The sequence below is a fragment of the Octopus bimaculoides genome, chromosome 2 (assembly GCF_001194135.2).
Source record: "Octopus bimaculoides isolate UCB-OBI-ISO-001 chromosome 2, ASM119413v2, whole genome shotgun sequence".
Lineage (NCBI taxonomy): Eukaryota > Metazoa > Mollusca > Cephalopoda > Octopoda > Octopodidae > Octopus > Octopus bimaculoides.
This window is the reverse complement of record NC_068982.1, coordinates 188,800,968-188,818,952: the sequence shown is the minus strand read 5'-3', so window position 1 is coordinate 188,818,952 and position 17,985 is coordinate 188,800,968. Positions and strand designations below refer to the sequence as shown.

Here is a 17,985-nt window from a genome sequence, read left to right as displayed (position 1 = left end):
TATATATATATATATATATATATGAGGGGGTACTGAAAAGTTCCTGGTTTGGGTAAAAGAAAATACAAGTGACTCAGTTAATTGTGATTTCATCCACCATATTCTTCCCCTCTCAGATTCACACATTTATTGCAGCAACCCTTCAGTTTTTCTAAACCTTGTAAAATAATTCAGAAGTTCGGGCCTCCAACCAGGCCTTTCATGTGATACCCTTACAGCCAGGAACTTTTCTGCATCCCCTCGTATACAAGTGTGTGTATGTTTGTGTGTATGCACACCTCTTGATGAGAGGAGCTGGACTTACAGTAATATTTCTAGTGACTTTTTGAATATTCCCTCTGCGATTTATGAATATCACGATTATAACATAACTCAGAGCTTCCTGAAACAGCTGTCAAGTTAAGAAATTATGTATTTTCTTAGTATTCTGTATTTTCTTTGCTCTATGTAAATATACTTGTATATGATGTATATATGTGTGTCAAGCCTAATTGTGTTTCTCAGCAGTATTACCTACACACATGTGTATATACAAATGTGTGCATATATATATATGCATGTGTGTGTATATTTGTGTATAAATACATGTAGTCTGTCTGCATTCTTTAATATACATTCCATGTCTCCTCTTAGGAGAATATTTACTCTATAATCTTTCAACTTGTTCTAATATCTACTGTAATTCAGGAACATTGTGATACCTTTATATTTATTTTAATTTATAATTAACAGACAGCATTAAATCGACTGAAGACTATGTATTCTGATAAATGGAATATGATCAATACCCAGGCAGAAAATCAAGTGCGGTAAGTGAGATTACATTATCGTCATCATCACCATCATTGTCTTTTCAGCTGTTCACTTTCCCATGATTCCATGGGTTTGGACAGAATTTGTTGAGGCAGATTTTTTAGAACCAGATGTCCTTCCCATCGCAGACCTTCACCTGTTTCTAAGCAAGGTAATATTTCCCCAGGACCAGACACGATTTCAGGAAAGATTTGGAAATAAACTACACTGCTTGTATGGTAGTGACACTTGTTTACAACTGTCGTGCGTTGTCAAGACAAGGAGATACAAATGGTACTTTATTTGGTGACAACAACAAGGGTTCCACTTGAACAGCCTGCTCGTGAAATTAACACACAAGTGGCTGAGTACCCCACAGACATGCGTATCCTTCACATAGTTTTTAAGGAGATTCAACATAATACAGAATGTGGCAAAGCTGTGGCCCTTTGAAATACAAGTACTACTCATGTTTTGCCATCTGAGTGGATTAGAGCAATATGATAGAAACTATCTTGTTCAGGGACACAATGCACTGCCACTGGGAATTGAACTCACGACCTTATGATTGTAAGCTGAATACCCAAACCACTAAATCATGCACTTTTACAGAAGACACAAACATACATATCATCATCATTTAACGTCTGCTGTCCATGATTGGCATGGGTTGGACAGTTTGACCGGGGCTGGCAAACTGGAAGGCTGCACCAGACCCCAGTCTGATTTGACATGGTTTTCTATGGCTGGATGCCCTTCCTAAGGCCAACCACTCCCAAAGTGTAATGGGTGCTATTTGTGTGACACCGGTATCTGCAACAACTGTGATTTTGCTCAGCTTGATGGGTCTTCTCAAGCATGACATAATGCCAAATGCCTTGGTCATTGCCTCCATGAGGCCCAACACTCAAAAGGAACTCAGCCACCTTGCCTCCAAGAGGCCCAACACTAAAAAAAAACTCAGCCACTTTGACTACGTGAGGCACCTATGCATATATATATATATATATATCCATGCTGGACCACTTAAATCTACAAGTTTTTTTTTTTCATTCTCTCTCTCTGTTTATTTTCTCTAATTCCTATCTAATGAAGAGCGTAGGCTCAAAATGTAAAAGACTTTTTCATTTTTCCCTAGTGTCAACCTAATATACTTGCTGCTTGTTCATACATATGTCTTTGTCTTTTGTCTTTCTATAAATTTCAACTATATACATGCATACATACGACAGCATCCTCATTGGTGCCATGGAACAACAAAAGTACCTAGTCCACACTGTAAAGTTGTTTGCATTGGGCATAACATCCAGTGAGAGAAATGACGCCAAAGCTGACATTGGAGCTCAACCCAGCCCTGTAGTTCAATGTAGCATGTAGCAATGCATGCCAGCATGGAAAACAGTTGTTAAATAATGGTATGGGGTCAGCCTAGGGCTATAGAAAAGACACTTGCCCAAGCTGTATATGTATGTATAGATGGACAGACAGACAGATAGATAGATGCAGATATCTGTTTATGCACACACATTTGTGCAGTGTGTGTGTGTGTACAAGCACACACACACAAACGTGGTAAGAAGTTTCCTTCCCAACCACTTGGTTCCGGGTTCTTTCCCACTGCATGGCACCTTAGGCAAGTGCCTTCCATTATAGCCTCAGGCCAACCAAAACCTTGTGAATGGATTTGGTAGAAGGAAACTGAAAGAAGCCTGTTGTGTGTGTATCTTTGTGTTTGCTTCCCATCACAGCTTGACACCTGGTGTTGGTGTGCTTATGTCCACATAACCTTGTGGTTCAGCAAAAGAGACTGATAGAATAAGTACCAGACTTAAAAGAAATAACTCCTGAGGTTTATTCATTCAACTAAAAGTTCTTGAAGGCTGTGCCCCAGCATGGCCATACTCTAATAACTGAAACAAGCAAAAGGTGTGTGTGTGTGTGTGTGTATGAGGGTACCATTACTGCAACCTCCCCAGCCACACCTATTGGGTTCGTTTTACCTTAAAATGGTATTTTATGATGTACTTGACTTATTGAACGAATTAGTCTGCCACAAGTTCCTATGGAATAGTAATTTGACATATTTCAGTATCCTTGTAAGAACCAGATATTCTGGTTTGTGCTGACATTAGTTTGTGTTTTTGTTTTATTATGAAGAATCAATTCCTTTGAGTCAAAATAAATACAAACTTTTGCACAAATGTAGAATACACACACACTAGGTCCGGTCAAAAAGTACCGAAACCGGTGCTATAAAAAGAAAACTACAACACATATCATTCCAACATTTAATCACCTTTGGAATCGTCCCCTTCTCAAGTCACACAATTTATACAAAGTTGTTTCTGTTGATGGAAGCATTCCTGGAACTCCCTTTTCGGGATTGCTAGCAGCTGCCTTGTTGCATTCTCTTGAATCTTCTTAACATCTTGAAATCTTGATGGAGTCTTCCATTCTGAAGACTAAGCCTTGGTTCCAGGGTCATAGCTGTAGACCCACATTCCATCGCCTGTTATGACCATTTTCAAAGAGTCTTCATCTTCCTCAACACAATCCAGGAGATCCTGCACAGCTGGAACCTGATCTTCTTCTTGTTGAGACAACCACACTCTACACACTTTACTTCAAAGCACTTCCATACACAACGGAAGAGAGCAAGAACGTTATAACTTAATGTGCATGCATGATGGAGTCCAAGGTAGATCTGTGCTGAGCAGTTTTACTCTGCGTACTTTACCTCCGTTACCATAGTAACAGTCCTGATATTTTTCAATCAGACCTTGTACATACACACGCAGTCTACTTGGGATTGACTTCACCATGAATTCTATCTTGCACCGCATCCCTTTTAGCAAGTACCCTCAATTATAGTTTCTGGCAAACCAATACCATGTGTATAAAATTAGAAGATGGAAATTGTAACGAAGCTTGTCATGCATACACATGATGAGAGATTTACAGCATAGCTCCATGTCCCTCTGTCTTACACACGTTTGGAAACTACAAAATTGTGTGACTGGTATATGTTTGTGTGCCTGTGTTTCTCCCCCCAAGATCACTTGACAACCAATGCTGGTGTGTTTATGTCCCCGTAAGTTAGCAGTTCGGTAAAACGCAATGAAAATTTTAGAAAAATAAAAAAGAAATAAGTGGAAATTTTACCGGTGAGTGTGTTAAATTATAAGGCATCAAAAGAGAACGACTCTCCCCAGACACAACAGAATATGCTTCAACAGACAAACTCACATAAAGAATCTTGCAAACCAAATCCCAAAACGAAACATCTACCTTGAGTTATGCTGTTAAAAACCTAATCTACTTCATTTGTTTTTCTTAATGTTTTTGTTAATTATTTTCTTGTTTATTACATTTAGGATTGCTAAGGAGAAAAAGAAAACCGACAAAATGATATGTGATAGTCAAGAGAGGGCTTTCTGGCGAGTGCATAAACCAGCAGTGAGTAAAAATGATTATTTCACAATTCTGAGTTAATTCAAACAATTTCAAGGGTTCAAGGTGATCCATCATCATTTAATGTCCGTTTTCCTTGCTGGCATGGGTTGGACAGTTTGACAGGAGCTGGCAAGGCTGGAGAGCTGCACCAGGCTCCAATTGCCTATATTGGCATGGTTTCTACAGCTGGATACCCTTTCCAATGCCAACCACTTTGCAGGGTGTACTTGGGTGCATTTTATATGGTACCAGCATCAGTGCTTTTTATAAGGTATCACTGAAGTTTTGAAAATATTTAAATGTAATTTCTTACTTCTTTATTGCCCACAAGAGGCTAAATATAGAGGGGACAGACAAAGGGATTAAGTTGATTACATCGACCCCAGTGCGTAACTGGTACTTAATTTATCGACCCCAAAAGGATGAAAGGCAAAGTGGACCTCGGCGGAATTTGAACTCAGAACGTAAAAGACAGACAGCGTTTCTGCCAGCTCACTGCCTTCGCAGCATTTAAATGTAATTTCTGCTGTACTTTTTCTTGAAGAGCATCCAAAAAGAAACATTTTGATGTCTCATTTGTAAAATTTGGATGAATATTTTAGGAAAGATGACAATTTGAATTGTTGGCAAATTGGTCAAAATCTTGCCTAATTAACCTAATGAATAATTGGCCATATTTGTGGCATCATATCTTTGAAACTGATGTGATAATCATCTTCAAATTGCACAATAGTGACCATTGATATAGCAGTTGCCTATTTTTTTCAGGTTCTTCAAAAGGAATCTTTTTTTTTTTTGGCAATTTTTTAAATATATGATGTTTTCAGACATAGCTAAATCCAAAAGTACAAGCCATAGGTTCTTAAGCTTTTGGCACCTTTTTAGTAGACATAAAACTAAATAAATTCTGAGATTTTTGGGACATGATACCATTTCAATAAAATTTTAATGGACTATTAAAAATGGGTATTTATGATAGAATTTCATATCAGAATGCCCACATAAGTTGGATTTTCTCTGTTTTGACAAGATTTTTTCTTTGTTTTCTTTTTTTCAATACAGTTTTGGAAATAATTGGGGGCACTTTACTCTTTTACTTGTTTGTGTGTCATTTGACTGCAGCCATGCTGGAGCACCACCTTTAGTTGCTCAAATTGACCCTAGGCCTTATTCTTTGTAAGCCTAGTACTTGTTCTATTGGTCTCTTTTGCCGAACCGCTAAGTGACGGGGACGTAAACACACATGTCATCGCTTAATGTCCGTTTTTCCATGCTGGCATGGGTTGAACGGTTGAACTGGGGTCTGGGAAGCCAGGAGGCTGCACCAGGCCCCAACCTGATCTGGCAGTTTTTCTACAGCTGGATGCCCTTCCTAACGCCAACCACTCCAAGAGTGTAGTGGGTGCTTTTTACATGCCACCGGCACAGGGGCAAGAGGAGCTGGCATCAGCCACAATTGGATGGTGCTTTTTATATGTCACAGACACGGAAGCCAGTCAAAGCGGCACTGGCATCGGCCACATTTGGATGGTGCTTTTTACATGCTACCAGCACAGGGGTTGCAACTACAATTTCCATTTGATGTTGATGTTGATGTATTTGACTCAACAGGTCTCCTCAAGCACAGAATGTCACCCTACAATCCAAGGTACTTTTGAGTGAGTTGGTTATGCGACACTGGTGTAGGTTACAGCTGTAGACTTACTCTATTTGCTGGGTCTTCTCAGTCACAGCATACCCCCAGAGGTCTCAGTCTTTTGTCATTGCCTCTGTGAGGCCCAACGTTCGAAGGTCATGCTTATCCCATGTCTTCCTGGGTCTCCCTCTACCCCGGATTCCTTCCATTGTTTGGGAGTGGCACTTCTTCACACAGCTCTCCTCATCCATCCGTAGTACATGACCATACCAACGCAAACATCTCTCTTGCACACCACATCTGATGCTTCTTATGTCTAACATTTCTCTCAGGGCGCTTACACTCTGTCGTGTGTGCACACTGACATTACACATCCAGCGGATCATGCTAGCTTCATTTATGATATAAAAACCTTGAAGAAAATTTGTTTTTTTCCAAATGAAAACTAATGATAATATTTTCACTTTTATATTTCATAACAATTATCGATTTTTATATCAAAATTAAACAAAAAAAAAGTCCTCTTCATGACTATTATTTTCAACACAAATCTAGTTATAGCACTCCAGTGCATTGAACTAGAATAAGGGCTATCATTCAGCAAACATGCCACCAGATGGAAACTGGAAGAAGCCTGTCGTATATATATGTGTGTGTCTTTGTTTGTCCCCCAGCACCACTTGACAACCTGTGTTGGTGCGTTTACATCCCTGGAGCTTAGTGCTTTTGCAGAAGAGACCAATAGAATAAGTACCGGGCTTTAAGGTAAAAATAATAGATACTGGAGTCAATTCATTTCACTAAAATTCCTCAAAGTGGTGTCCCAGAATGGCCACAATCTAATAGCTGAAACAGGTAAAAGATAAAAGACACCTAGTCATTTCTTTAGTTTTAAAGATATCTACAAAGTCTTTTCATGCTCTTGCCGTACTTAAGACAGCCTTTATGGTGCTGGGGTTCATCCTGTAAAGATGTTGGTGATTGAATATCTTGAATCACTTGTCATGTACCTTGTGTCTAATATCGTTTCTTTCATTTCTCTATAGCCAGGACAAATAAAATCTTTTGAGGAACAATCAAAGAGGAACTTCTCACCATCACAGATAACTGCCAAAAAGGAAAGTAAGGAGTATTTACAAAATAAGGTAAACAAATCTGTCTTTTGTTTCATATTTTCACCCTTTCCTCACACACACACACACACACACAACCTCACCTTTTCTAGTAGCAGAAAAAAATGAAACCACAGGTCATCTATTTACATTATTTACATTTGACAGATATTTGTCCTCATCTTGTTTGTTGTTAACACGTTTCGGCTGATATACCCTTCAGCCTTCATCAGGTGTCTTGGGGAAATTTTGAGCCTGGGTTCTCATTCCTAAGGTATTTTTCAATCTTATTATTATTATTATTGAGGTCCCTGCCTGGAATTGAACTCGGAATCTTGGGGTTAGTAACCCGCACTCTTAACCACTTAAATATAGAACTGTACCACAGGTCATCTGTTTGTCTATTTTCTTACTCATTTCTTTTGACAGTGCATGCCAATTTGACATGTGCGGCCGTTAAAACTGTAGAGTTAAAATGTCAAAGAAGCCTCTTCGATTTTGCCTGAATGTCAAACTTGTACACCTTATTTGTTTCACCCTCAATGCCTCTGTCTTTTGCCCAAATCTGGACCTCCCGTGCAGGTAGCATGTAAAAACACCTTTGAGCGTGGTCGTTACCAGTACCACCTGACTGGCCCTCATGCTGGTGTCATGTAAAAGCACCCACTACACTCTCGGAGTGGTTGGCGTTAGGGAGGGCATTCAGCTGTAGAAACTTTGCCAAATCAGAGTGAGCCTGGTGCAGCCTTCTGGCTCACCAGCCCTCAGTCAAACTGTCCAACCCATGCCAGCATGAAAAGCGGACGTTAAATGATGATGATGATGATATCATCATCATCATTTAACATCTATTGTCCATGTTGGCATGGGTTGGACAGTTAGACCAGGGCTGGAAAGCTGGAAGGCTGCACCAGACTCCAGTCTGATCTGGCATGGTTTTCTACAAGTGGATGCCCTTCCTAACCGCAACCACTCTGAGAGTGTAACTGATGCATTTATGTGTCACCAGCACGGGTGCCATTTGTGTGACACCAAGGTGCTCTTATGTGCCACCAGCACGGATGCCAATTTGTGACACCCGTATCTGCCATGACTGCAATTTTGCTTGGCTTGATGGGTCTTTTTCTCAAGCACAACATAATGCCAAAGGTTTCAACCATTGCCTCCTTGAGGCCCAACACTCGAAAGGAACTCAGCGACAATGCTTCTGTGAGGCCCAATGCTCAAAAGGTGTTCTTTACGTGCCACCAGCACGGGTGCACTTGGCTTGATGAGTCCTCTCATATATATGTGTGTATGTATGTATGTATATAAAATTTAATAACAGTTTGATTCAGGACCATGCACCTTAGTTTTGTGGGCTCATCGAATGAACCTCTCTCATCAGACTTCCAGAAACCAAACATTACAAATCTAAAATGGCTTCTGGATGTTGAGCCACTGTTGATCAATGCAGATCACATGGTGTAATTGATTTGGTAGGAACATCAATTCTATTCCATATTCCTAGGACCACATTCTAGGACCGGATGTTGGTGGTGATTGTATCTAGGAAGTGGAATGTGGTTTATTAGCAACATCAGTTCATAGTTGTTATCTACGTTTGTATTTGCAGTGTGTGTGTGTGTGTGCATATATACATGTGTGTTTGTATCTGCTGTGTGTGCACATGCATCTGCTATGCACATGTCCATTTTTCTGTTGAGAGATACTGCGGATTGGTGGAGTTTGTGTGTGTGAGCATGTGTCATCATCATCGTTTAACTTCCATTTCCTGTGCTGGCATGGGTTTGATGGTTTGACAGGGGCTGGCAAGCCAGAAGACTACACCAAGCTCTGCTGTCTACGTTGGCATGGTTTCTACAGCTGGATGCCATTCCTAATGCCAACCACTTTAGAGAGTGGACTGGGTGCTTTTATGAGGCACCAGCAACAGTAAGGTCACCAAATAACTTACAAAACCCTTCAACTGGGTGGGGTGGCAGCATTATTGTGGGTGGTGGCTTTGTGCCAGGTGACGAGAGAGGTTAGAGTATGAATAGAGGGACAAGAATAGGGGTCTTGCAGTAGAGAAGAGGGTGAAGATGTGATGGGAGCATACATTCAAGTTAGAGGGAGGCATATATATGTGAAATGGAACCAAAGATTGGATAGGGTGAGTGGACACAGACATTTGGTTATGTTAGGGAATGTTTGAGTGGTTGTTTGATAAGAAGCTTGTTTCCCAACCACATGGTTCCGGGTTCACTGCCACTGTATGGCACCTTGGGCAAGTGTCTTCAACTATAACCTTGGGCCGACCAAAGCCTTGTGAGTGGAGTTGGTAGATGGAAACTGGAAGAAGCCTGTCATGTGTGTGTCTTTGTCCCTGCTGTTTGACAACCACTATTGGTTTGTTTATGCCCCTGTAACTTAGCAGTTCAGGAAAAAGCGACCAATAAAATAAATGCCAGGCTTTAAAAAGGAAATAAGTCCGAGGATTGATTCATTCGACTAAAAGCTCTTGAAGGCAGTGCCCCAGCATGGCCACAGTCTAATGACTGAAACAATTAAAAAATAACAGTTACTTATACATAAACACACACTTACATATATACATACTTATGTATACACACATACATTATACATTCATATAGACATTTATAATCTTTCTCTTCAATGAGAATCTAACATGTGATAAATGTTAGAAATTTTCCTAAATAAAGTCAGTTCTTGACAAAATCATTTTATTACCAATATTATTATATATTCTCATGCATCCTGAAAAATTTCATGAATATAAATAGAACCAACTTCATATTAGTTCCATAAGTAAAACATTAAAATCCAACCAAATTCTTCAACAACTTCATCTTTAATAAGTTGGTTTATTTATCTTTTGTTTTCAATTTGGTTGTTAGCTTTTGGACTGTTTTCTAATTTTTCCCCTAATTTCTTAAAACATAAAATCAAATTAAATAAAAGAAAAAGAGAGAGAGAGAACAGACTTGTATTTGTAATCCTTTATTCATCTGTTCTTGTATTCCTCTAGAATAATCCTCACAACTCTCGGTCGTGGTAACAATGCCATAACTGCTATTATTAATAGTTAGCCTTTGCTGTAGCTTTTTGGGTTTCATAGTTGAGACATCTGAAAGCCTTTATCTACAATGTCCTTTCCCCATTCTTGTAGAAATGTTTACTCTAAAACATTTCAAGTGAGACCTGGAGGTAATTAACTGAAATACTTGCCAAGGAATTTGTCACAAACACATCCCAGTGGTGACAGTCGTAGGAGTGGTTGTCATGCAAATATGGTACCAAATTAAGTAACAGCATGTGGCTAAGTAGCTGGAGTATTTTGTTCAAGATCGTAAGCTTGCCATGTAAATAATAATATATATTATAATAGAGAAAGCTGCTTATTAATTAGGTATGTAACAATTACTGAAAGAGAGCAATTATTAAAGACTTGACCATTGGAAACATTTTTTCAGAAATTCATGTTCTGAGAAACTTCCTGTAATTTTGATTTCTGAAGTTTATTGAATATTTAAACTACAAATTTTTCACAAATTTAAATATTTGTTGCATTCACTGTGGAGTAGATTTTAATGTTTAATAAACAATATTAATTCATTGCAGGCGCAATTTTCCTTTTTTTTTTTTTTACAACAGTCTTTCACTCTCTCTTGCCTCTATTTTCAATAATGATAATTTAATATATATTCATTTCAATGTTTTCCTTTCAAATTGTAATTGACTATTTGCAAAACCCACAGGTTATTCTATATACGTAATGTAAAAGAATTATTTATTGAATAAATGAATGCTATTCGACAAAATAGCTGTATAACTTTGAGGCTTATGATACGAGGCACAATTTCAAGAATAATATCAGTTTCCAAAGTTTGTTAAATTAATATTTTTGATAAAATACAAAAACAAAAGAAAATTTTTTAATATACCGGTATAATTTGTTTTTTAAAAATAAGTGATTTTGTTGGTATGGTTGTTTGGAACGCTATAAGTCTTACAATAATAACAATGTGATTGCTGCTATTTCTAGCAAGCTAGACGTAGTTTGGGTTATCTTGAAGTTTGTTTAGAGATATATTACAAATATGATAAATTACTGAAAGAAATATTTACTAAGCAAGTGAGATTTTTTTATAAATTGAAGTTTTCAGGAAAATTTACTTTCTGAACTTCCTTTTATTATTGAATATTTCAAGTTCACAAATTTAAATATTCAGTACAAGATAGTTTTTAATGAGCTTTTACTTATATGATTTTTTTTATTTCATGTCTATTTAATTCATTGTTTGCAATGTTCTCTCTCTCACACACACACTGTCTCTCTAATATAAACACACACACACACACACACACACACACAGAGTCCAGGTTTGATTTCATTATTACACAAATATCACTAGAATTTTGCAATTCAATATGAGGTGTCCAAAAAAATACGTGACTGAAAACGAACATTCAGCAGCAAAGGCACAATAGCAGAGAAAAAGATGGGCAGCTGAATCATAAAACGAGGGCAAAGCAACTGAAAGAAATGTCTGAATATGCACGTAGAGATGGTTCTGCTACACATGAGTGACCGGTTAGGCTATCTTGAGAGGAGAATATTCTACTTCAAAATAAGACACTGAGTCAGCTTTCACTGTCTGTGACTGTTCAGCTTCTCTATTGATAATCAGTATCAAATGGGAAGCCTTCTAAACATCAGTGAAATACAAACACCAGTGCCAACAAACAGGGTGCTGAGAGACAAAACCGAATATTTACAGCAGGAGTACAGATGAAAAGATTTTCAAACTAGGAAGAATTCTGTTATAAGATTAGCAATGAAAGCCAGTTTCCATAATTTTCAAGAACAGGCTGTCCTGTCTGTTGTACAGCCACATAATGCAGCGAGTCTCTTTGACAATGTTTGTTCATACTGCAAAACTTACAGATGGGCTGCTGAATTGAAATCTTTATGTTGCTTTGAGGGGAAGGTAAAACTTGACAAACTGCTCTCCCTCCATAGTTGGACTACCTTGACGTTTGTTCAAAAAAGAGTGATTATGATTGTGATAAAATAATGAAAGTAATATTTACTAAGCAAGTGAGCACAATTATACAAAGAAATAATTAGACATAAAATTATTAGAATTGGGAATCAAATGTGAAAATATTATCAAGTGGCTAGCAGAAAACTGCCTCAAGGACAGTCTTTCTGCTACTAATAATAATAATCATAATAGTAATAGTACCAGGGACTGGCTCACACGGCTTCTGATCTTAACTGATTGGAAGTGTTATCATGTACATTGTTTTGTCTTGGGATAAAAGATGAGCTGCAGCAAATATTCTGCTTAATATCACAGATTTGCTTGTCAGTTGTTTGACTGTAACCAGTTGAGCATGTCCCTTGGTGGCTGATGATATGTGCATCTCTGATCATGAGCAGAAGTAGTGGGGTAGCATCATAGCCATGTGTTGAGAGCAATTCTTTGGGGTTTGAATAATTCACCTTTGGAAACATGAGTGTTTCGTTCAACTTCCTTAAACAAGCCTTATTCAGGGATCTTTTGAGTGGGATGGGCTATATCAATCAGGTGAGCAGGAAACTGCTAGTGTGGTTGGGAGGAAATTTAGCTGCTATTTCTGTTAAAGTGACCCAGCCATAGAATTCCCTTGTCAGTTTGAATTTTGTCCTTGTGTGAACTTTTGTTGTGTAAATAATGTAGAGGGGACAGTTCTTGAAAGGTGGGGAGTAGGTCACCCTCTTTGCTGTGTCTGCTGGATCAAAGGTAACCAGTAAAGGAATGTCTAAATATCCAAGCAATTATCTGATGGTCACAAACTAAGAGGAGGAGGAAATAGCTGAATCCAACTCTAAATTATTCCACGCATCATCAATCACCCGTCACTCACTGCATCCATTCTACCCAATCTTTGCAGCTGTTGTTTTCCTTCCATTCTCCCATCTCTTCCCCCCCCCCGTGCAATCTCACGACCCCACCATCACCATCTACACTCCTAGTTCCACTGTCCCTACTCACTTCCTGTTCACCTTGTACCTAGATCCTGATGAGGATTCTTACCCACCTCTTCTAAATGGGAATAGCCATGTAAGTCTTCTACAACAAAAACCTGTTTACCCCTCCCTCCTTTCTCTCATGCTTTAACCCCTCATCTTTTTGCATAAAGCGCCCTCCCTCTATTCATATTTTGAAGGCTTGTGACTCACTGGTGCTAGTGGCATGTAAAAAGCACCCACAACAGACTGTAAAGTGGCTGGCATTAGGAAGGGCCTCCAACCATAGACATTGTGCCAAAGCAGACCTGAATGATGATGATGATAATAATAATAATAATAATAATAATAACATTGAAAAATACCTTAGGAATGAGAATCCAGGTTCGAAATTTCCCCAAGACACCTGATGAAGGCTGGAACGTATATCAGCCGAAATGTGTTAACAACAAACAAAATGAGGACAAATATCTGTCAAATGTAAATAATATAAAATGACACATCAGTGCATTCCATTTGGTACTGGCACTCCATCGGTTACGGTGACAAGGGTTCCACATGATCCAGTCAATAGAACAGCCTGCACATGAAATTACTGTGCAAGTGGCTGAGTACTCCACAGACATGCATATCCTTAATGTAGTTCTCAGGGAGATTCAGTATGGCACCCAGAATGTGATAAGGCTGTCCCCTTTTGAATTACAGGTACAAGTCATTTTGGTCAGCTTGGGGCCATAGTAGAAGAAACTTGCCCAAGGTGCCACACAGGAGCACTGAATCTGAAATCATGTGGTTGAGAAGCAAACTTCTTACCACACAGCTATGTCTGTACCTATGGTTAAGTATCACAAACAAAATCTTCGTGGTCTTTCTTGCATTTTGAGGGTGTGTAAACCTCAATGACCACAGTAGTCTTGTAAAGGGCATTGACCTCACATAGCTTTGAAAAACAATGGGTCACATGCAAGTCAGCGAAATGGCAATGGATTACTAGCGCCTGTGGAGCATCAGATGAAATAGCAGTGGATTGTCAGGGTGGGTTCTGTATCAAACAAAATCACTTTGCAGTGTTTAGTCATGTCTCTTTATATTGTGAGTTCAAATCCTACTGACTTCATCTTTCATCCTTCCAGGGTAAATAAAAACAAGCACTAGTAAAATATTGGCAGTCCTAGAATTTTCAGTATGGATTTCTGCCTTACAGAAGCAACCTTCATAATCAATGTCATTACCGTTTTTGTTGAAATCCTCCTTGCCCCTCTTGCATTGTGAGGGTGGGAAAACCTCAACAAGCACACTTTTCCTTTAACCCTTTCGCTTCCATATTTCTGTTGGGATGCTCTGTGTTTCTTTCAATTAATTTTAAATATAACAAAGAATTTAGTAAAATAACTTGGCTATCATTCAGCTAGTGTTGGGAACAAATTGTGACTAAGGTTTGGTGGAAGATTTTAATTCAAAACTTATGAAAACAAGACATTTTGTACTACAGAGCCAGAAGCAGTTTCAGCTGGGTTGGTAACGAAAGGGTTAAGGCATTGATCTGCAGAAAATCTGTCTCAAACTCTATGTGACCCTTGCCAATCAATGGAAAGTAGATGTTAAAACATTGATGGCTTCAACCTGGATTGAAACCTTATTGCAGTTATGGCTTTGTAGGGATCCTACTTCTTCCTCACATCTATTCACCACATTTTTAGGACTCATAATGATATCACTTTGATTCTTTTTTTTATTCAAGTTATTGACAGCACTCCAAAAAAAAACAAAAATGCAACATTAGTTTGGTTTTTTTTTTTTAAAGAATTCTTAGACTAACAACAATTTCTTTGTACATTTCTTTAAAAAACATTTCTTTTTCTTTTCTTTTTTTTCTTTCTGAAATACAATATCTCTTTAACATAGAACTTGTCATTATGTATGTCATGTCAGAGAAGTCATTTAATAACAAAGAAAGCATCGTGTTTGGTCTTAGATTCAAAAGAACAACAATAAATAAGAACCAATATGCTGCCTTCATTTTTCCAAAGCGTTGGAAGTTATCAGCTCTGTGACCTTTAATAGTGAAAGTGCTGTAAATATGTTGTTGTGTAGTGACAAATGCCGGAACAGAAATGTATCAGAGAATACGCCATCATTATTATATCTGTCATAATGGTATCGTGTGATATCTACTGAGATCCTGTGACCCACAATCTCTATAAAACTATCACCTCTACACCATCTGTCATATATCATAATAGTGCTACTTATCGCATAATAGGTAACTTGGGCAGTATACTTTTGCCATCATTAGTAAACAGTCACTATTAATGCTACTATATACACAAATATAAACAAGGATAAAATCATGTAAATGATAATATCAAGTGGCCAACATGCTATAAAACTGTGGTTAAATTATACTAAAGTAATAATTATATATACACATTATATAATTATATAAGAGAACAGGAAAAAACTCTGCTCCAACATGTTGTAAGAATTGACCAATTTTTGCAGGAGCTAAAGGTGATTTATAACGTCTTTTGGTATATTCTTACAACATGTTGGAGCAGGGTTTTTTCCATGTTCCCTTCTATAATCATCATCATCCCTTATGTATATATATAATTATTATTATTTTAGTATATCATCATCATCGTTGTCATCGTCATTTAACGTCCACTTTCCATGCTGGCATGGGTCGGATGGTTTGACTGAGGGCTGGCAAACCAGAAGGCTGCACCAGGCTCCAATCTGATACATATATATATATACATATATAAATAGTGTTATATATTCTTATTCTTTTATTTGTTACTGTCATTTGACTGTGGCCATACTGGAGCACCATCTTTAGTCAAACAAATCGACCCCAGGACTTATTCTTTGAAAGCCTAGTACTTATTCTATCAGTCTCTTTTGCTGAACTGCTAAGTCACGGGGGGTGTGAACACATCAACATCGGTTGTCAAACAATGATGGAGGGGGACAAACACACACACACATACGACAGGCTTCTTTCAGTTTCCGTCTACCAAATCCACTCACAAGGCTTTGGTTGGCCCGAGGCTATAGTAGAAGACACTTGCCCAAGGTGCCACGCAGTGGGACTGAACCCGTAACCATGTGGCTGGTAAGCAAGCTACTTACCACACAGCCACTTCTTTGCCTATTAATAATATTGTATATACTTAAATGTACCTATGCACATGGTTATGTAAATCTACAGCTTCTCTGTGTCCTCCTACCGAGTTTATCCTACTTCAACTATAGCTGTGTGTGTGTGTGTGTGTCATGAACAGAAGATTGCATGTATGTGAGTGTGCATGTGTAAGCGTGTATTTAGTATCTATCTACGACATAACTTTTTCCCTACCATTGGCTGTCAGTTTCAGTGTTCCTCTATCGACTTCAACCCCTTATATTAACTACTTCTGTCTTTCTTTAGCTCCCTCCTTCTCTATATGATGCAAAGAATGGCTGGAGAAACCAACCAACATTGAAGTCAGCTATTATAGATACAGACAGATGATATCTGATTCGACCCTTACCCTATAGCCCACATTTCCTTGTTATTGTCTGTGATTATGTTATCAAGTGGTTCATAGTGGGATCCCCCTCCCATGACCCAAGTCTTTCAAACCAGCCCCTTTGCACAATTGTTATTATCTGTCATTATGATATCTGGAGAGACCCTGTGGACCTCATGGCTATAAACCCACCTCCTGGAGATGACATTCTTTTATGGCATATGTAGAATAAAGATCAGTAACATTCTTATAAACCCTTAAAATGTAGAGCACAATTTTATATATAATTTCTATTTTGTTATATTTTAAAACATACAGGCTCAATTTTTCTTTTTTACTGACTGAAATTGTAGGTATTACAACCCTAATTTTTTTAGCCTCTAAATTTGTAAGCATAAAGGCTGCTTTTTTTTTTTCTGCCCCTAACATTGTCTGGCATAAACACATTTTTACTCTGAAAACTGGGGCACAGACATTGTTTTTTACTCCCTAAACTTGTAGAGCAGAAAGCTCTGATCATAGAGGCTCCACTAAAATTGTATGACACAGTGACCCTGCATTGTATTTTTGCTCCCTAATATTGTAGAATATGGGGGCTCTGTATTTTTACTGCTGACTAAAAGTTGTTGGCATAAAGGCTCTGCTTCTTCCATTCTCTAATATTGAATAGCATAGAAGGCTGTGTATTTTTCTGCTGCTAAAATTATCTGACAAAGGCACCATATTTTTCTTCCCACTAAACTTGTAGAGCATACATACTTTGTATTTTCTTGCAATGTTGACGTGTCGTGCATCTCTTGTCTTCATCATCATCATCGTTTAACGTCCACCTTCCATGCTAGCATGGGTGGGATGGTTTCACAAGAGCCAGCCAGGCAGAAGCCTGCACCAGACTTCTGTAACTGTTTTGGCAGGATTTTTATAGCTGGATGCCCTTCCAATCACCAATCACTCAGCAGAGTGGACTCAGTGCTTTTTAGGTGGCACAAGCACAGGTGTGGTCAGTAGTGGTCAGTAGTGCTTTTTACGTAGCACAAGCACAGGTGTACACAATAGTCATAAATGAGTGTCACCAACAAACAAGCAGTGTCCTTTGTGGTCAGTCTTTCTAAGGTAATATTGTCTTACTTGAAAACAGGTGAGGGTCCAGCTACAGCAAAGACACTTGGCCTTCGAAAATCTGTCTTAATGAATTTTATCTGACCCATGTGAACGGAAAGGTGAATGTTAAAACAAAGAGATATATCTTCTTAGTTTCTGTCCACCAAATTCACTCCCAAGGCTTGGGTTGGCCCAAACCAATGGTAAAAGACATTCTCTCAAGGTGTGGCAAAATGGGAAACTTCAAATCACCTGGTTGAGAAGTAAACTTCGTACTGTATAGCCATGCTTGTGCATGTGAGTGCAGGTATGTATATATATATGTATATATATATATGTATATATATATGTATATAT

At 38.3% G+C, this 17,985-nt stretch overlaps 1 protein-coding gene across 1 annotated transcript in view; it reads left to right on the top strand.

The window, feature by feature from the left end:
* The first annotated feature begins 719 nt into the window (after positions 1-719).
* LOC106873701 (regulator of G-protein signaling 7) overlaps positions 720-17,985 on the top strand; it is a 52,946-nt gene continuing 35,680 nt past the window's right edge. The window contains exons 1-3 of the mRNA XM_052965804.1: positions 720-809; positions 4,167-4,248; positions 6,928-7,026. Coding sequence (XP_052821764.1) covers positions 757-809; positions 4,167-4,248; positions 6,928-7,026 — 234 coding nt within the window. The 5' untranslated portion in view covers positions 720-756. The remainder of the gene's footprint in view (positions 810-4,166; positions 4,249-6,927; positions 7,027-17,985) is intronic.